Raw genomic sequence first — 1,963 nt, forward strand, 5'->3', positions numbered from 1 at the left:
CCCCCCACCAGAAGGCTAATCTTGTTTCCGTGGCGTTCTTAAATTGGGACAAAACGCAAGAATCTTCCCTGGAGGGGAGCAGAAGCCGGTAGGTGTCAGCGGGGGAGGCGGGCTGTCCCTCAGGGGCTGCGGGCTCCTGCTGCTGCCGGGGCTCGTGCTTCTATTTTCTGTCTTTTAAAATGTATTTTAGGACCACTAGGCTCGGTTTCTTCATCAAGGGAGGGGGAGGAGGAGAAGGTGGTGGTAGCAGCGGAATGGTTCGCGTGAGAGAGCTGGTGTTTAGGGACCGAAATCTCCCACCGAGAGCTTCCTCTGTTGAAATGCGTTGGGCCAGTAGAGCATTGCTCCTGGTGGTCGTTAATGTCGTTTCTAAATAACAGATTGGGGATGTTGAAATGCTGAAATGGAAATGCCGGTGAAATTCTGATATTCCTCGTTCCTACTGCTTTCTATGTTTAGAGTCGTTGGGGGATTCAACTCCATGCAGTCAGGCAGCTCTTTAAAAATAGCAGCGAAACTTAGATGATAATCAAGTGAGCAATACCAGTATCGAAAGATGTGGCTGAAAAATGACCCTAAGTTACTTATTTAGCTCCTCGGCACAGCAGGGCTGCCTGAACCCTGGCAGATCCTCTTGCGTATCGCGGCGCTGTTAAACCTGGGCACGGGGAAGCGAAGCGTCGGATTCCTTTCGGTGCTGAGGATTCTAAAACCTTTGAAGTTACTTGGAGGTTTAAGGTACCCTCGGTGGTTTAGAAGGAGAATCGCCTGGTATGCCTGTGGAAGAATAACAGAGATACCAATAGTTTTGGAGTTTGTTTTGACTGGCAAACAAATATACCGGTTGCTTGAAACTTAATCTAAAACTGGGAAACTGGAGAGGTACAACTTCTTTTCTTTTTCCTGGCAATCCTGACGTGCTGTTTCCCAGGGTAATGCAAAAGCCTTATAAGCGAGTGTTCCAAAATAAGGAAGACTCGGTGAGAAATTTTCCAGAGCAAATCGTCAGTAGTAAGAAATTACTGCCAAATTTTTTCTGTTTTCTGGGATTTTGTTTTGTAATGAGAGGTTACTTTGCTTGGAATGTATTTATCCAGGAAATAACCCTTAATGTGCTCCACTCTGAGCTTTGAGGCTACGTGCGAGGAGATTGAACAGGGTTTAATTAAATGTAATCAAATATTGCAAGATGCCTGATTAAAAGGTGTAGAGCTTGCTCTCTGGTGATGTACGAGACATAGTATTTGTCTGTACTTTAGAAAAAAAACCACCCAATTTTCATCTTGCAAATAATTTATTTTTCCCCCTGTTCCTGAGTAACTAGCACCCCTTTGTTTTCTTCACTGCCCGGTTTTAATTCCTGTCGACTCGCCTAGCGAGAGGCGAAGGAGCTTGGTGTGTCAGAGCGGGGTGAGGGCGCGCAGCCTGCGGGTCTGAGTCAGTGCGGGAGTGTGTGGGCATGTGAGGATGGCTGTGTGCGAGGTGGGAGTGTCTGGACACGGCCCAGACTGTCACTGTCAGATGCCTCGCAGGAGGAACAGGGTGTAAGCGCTTGAATTCCTGTGTCTAAGAAACCAAACATTAAATCCTGGCCCCTGCTGAAGTCAGCGTGAAGTTTGCTCTCCATTTAAGTGAAGCCAGCAGTTCCCTGGCGATGCTGCGGGGTTGGATGTGTGAGATGGCATGAGGGAAGATCCGTGTGAACACAGCGGGAACGGGTACGTCTGCCCCTTTATCTGGGGGGAGAGGAAATGGTGCGTGAATGTTGTTGCAGCGTGGTGGGAACGTTCAGGGCTCTGTCTGCTAACGCTTCTGTTCTCAGGTCTGTGTGAGAGGGAGGCACAAAAATGAACAATGCAATATTCACTTTTGTGGAATATAATGAACTAAAGCGCTGTTTATTATTAAACATCATCACGAGGAGGAAGGCATCGGACCATCCCCCCCTTTCCTGCCCCCCCCC

The 1,963-nt window shown here is 48.1% G+C and overlaps 1 protein-coding gene across 1 annotated transcript in view; it reads right to left on the reverse strand.

Moving 5' to 3' along the window:
- SSR3 (signal sequence receptor, gamma (translocon-associated protein gamma)) overlaps window positions 1-1,963 on the reverse strand; it is a 21,693-nt gene that overhangs the window by 19,493 nt on the left and 237 nt on the right. Inside the window, exon 2 of the mRNA XM_009884483.1 lies at window positions 379-398. Coding sequence (XP_009882785.1) covers window positions 379-398 — 20 coding nt within the window. The remainder of the gene's footprint in view (window positions 1-378; window positions 399-1,963) is intronic.

The sequence above is a fragment of the Charadrius vociferus genome, unplaced genomic scaffold, assembly GCF_000708025.1.
Source record: "Charadrius vociferus isolate BGI_N301 unplaced genomic scaffold, ASM70802v2 scaffold104, whole genome shotgun sequence".
Taxonomy (NCBI): domain Eukaryota; kingdom Metazoa; phylum Chordata; class Aves; order Charadriiformes; family Charadriidae; genus Charadrius; species Charadrius vociferus.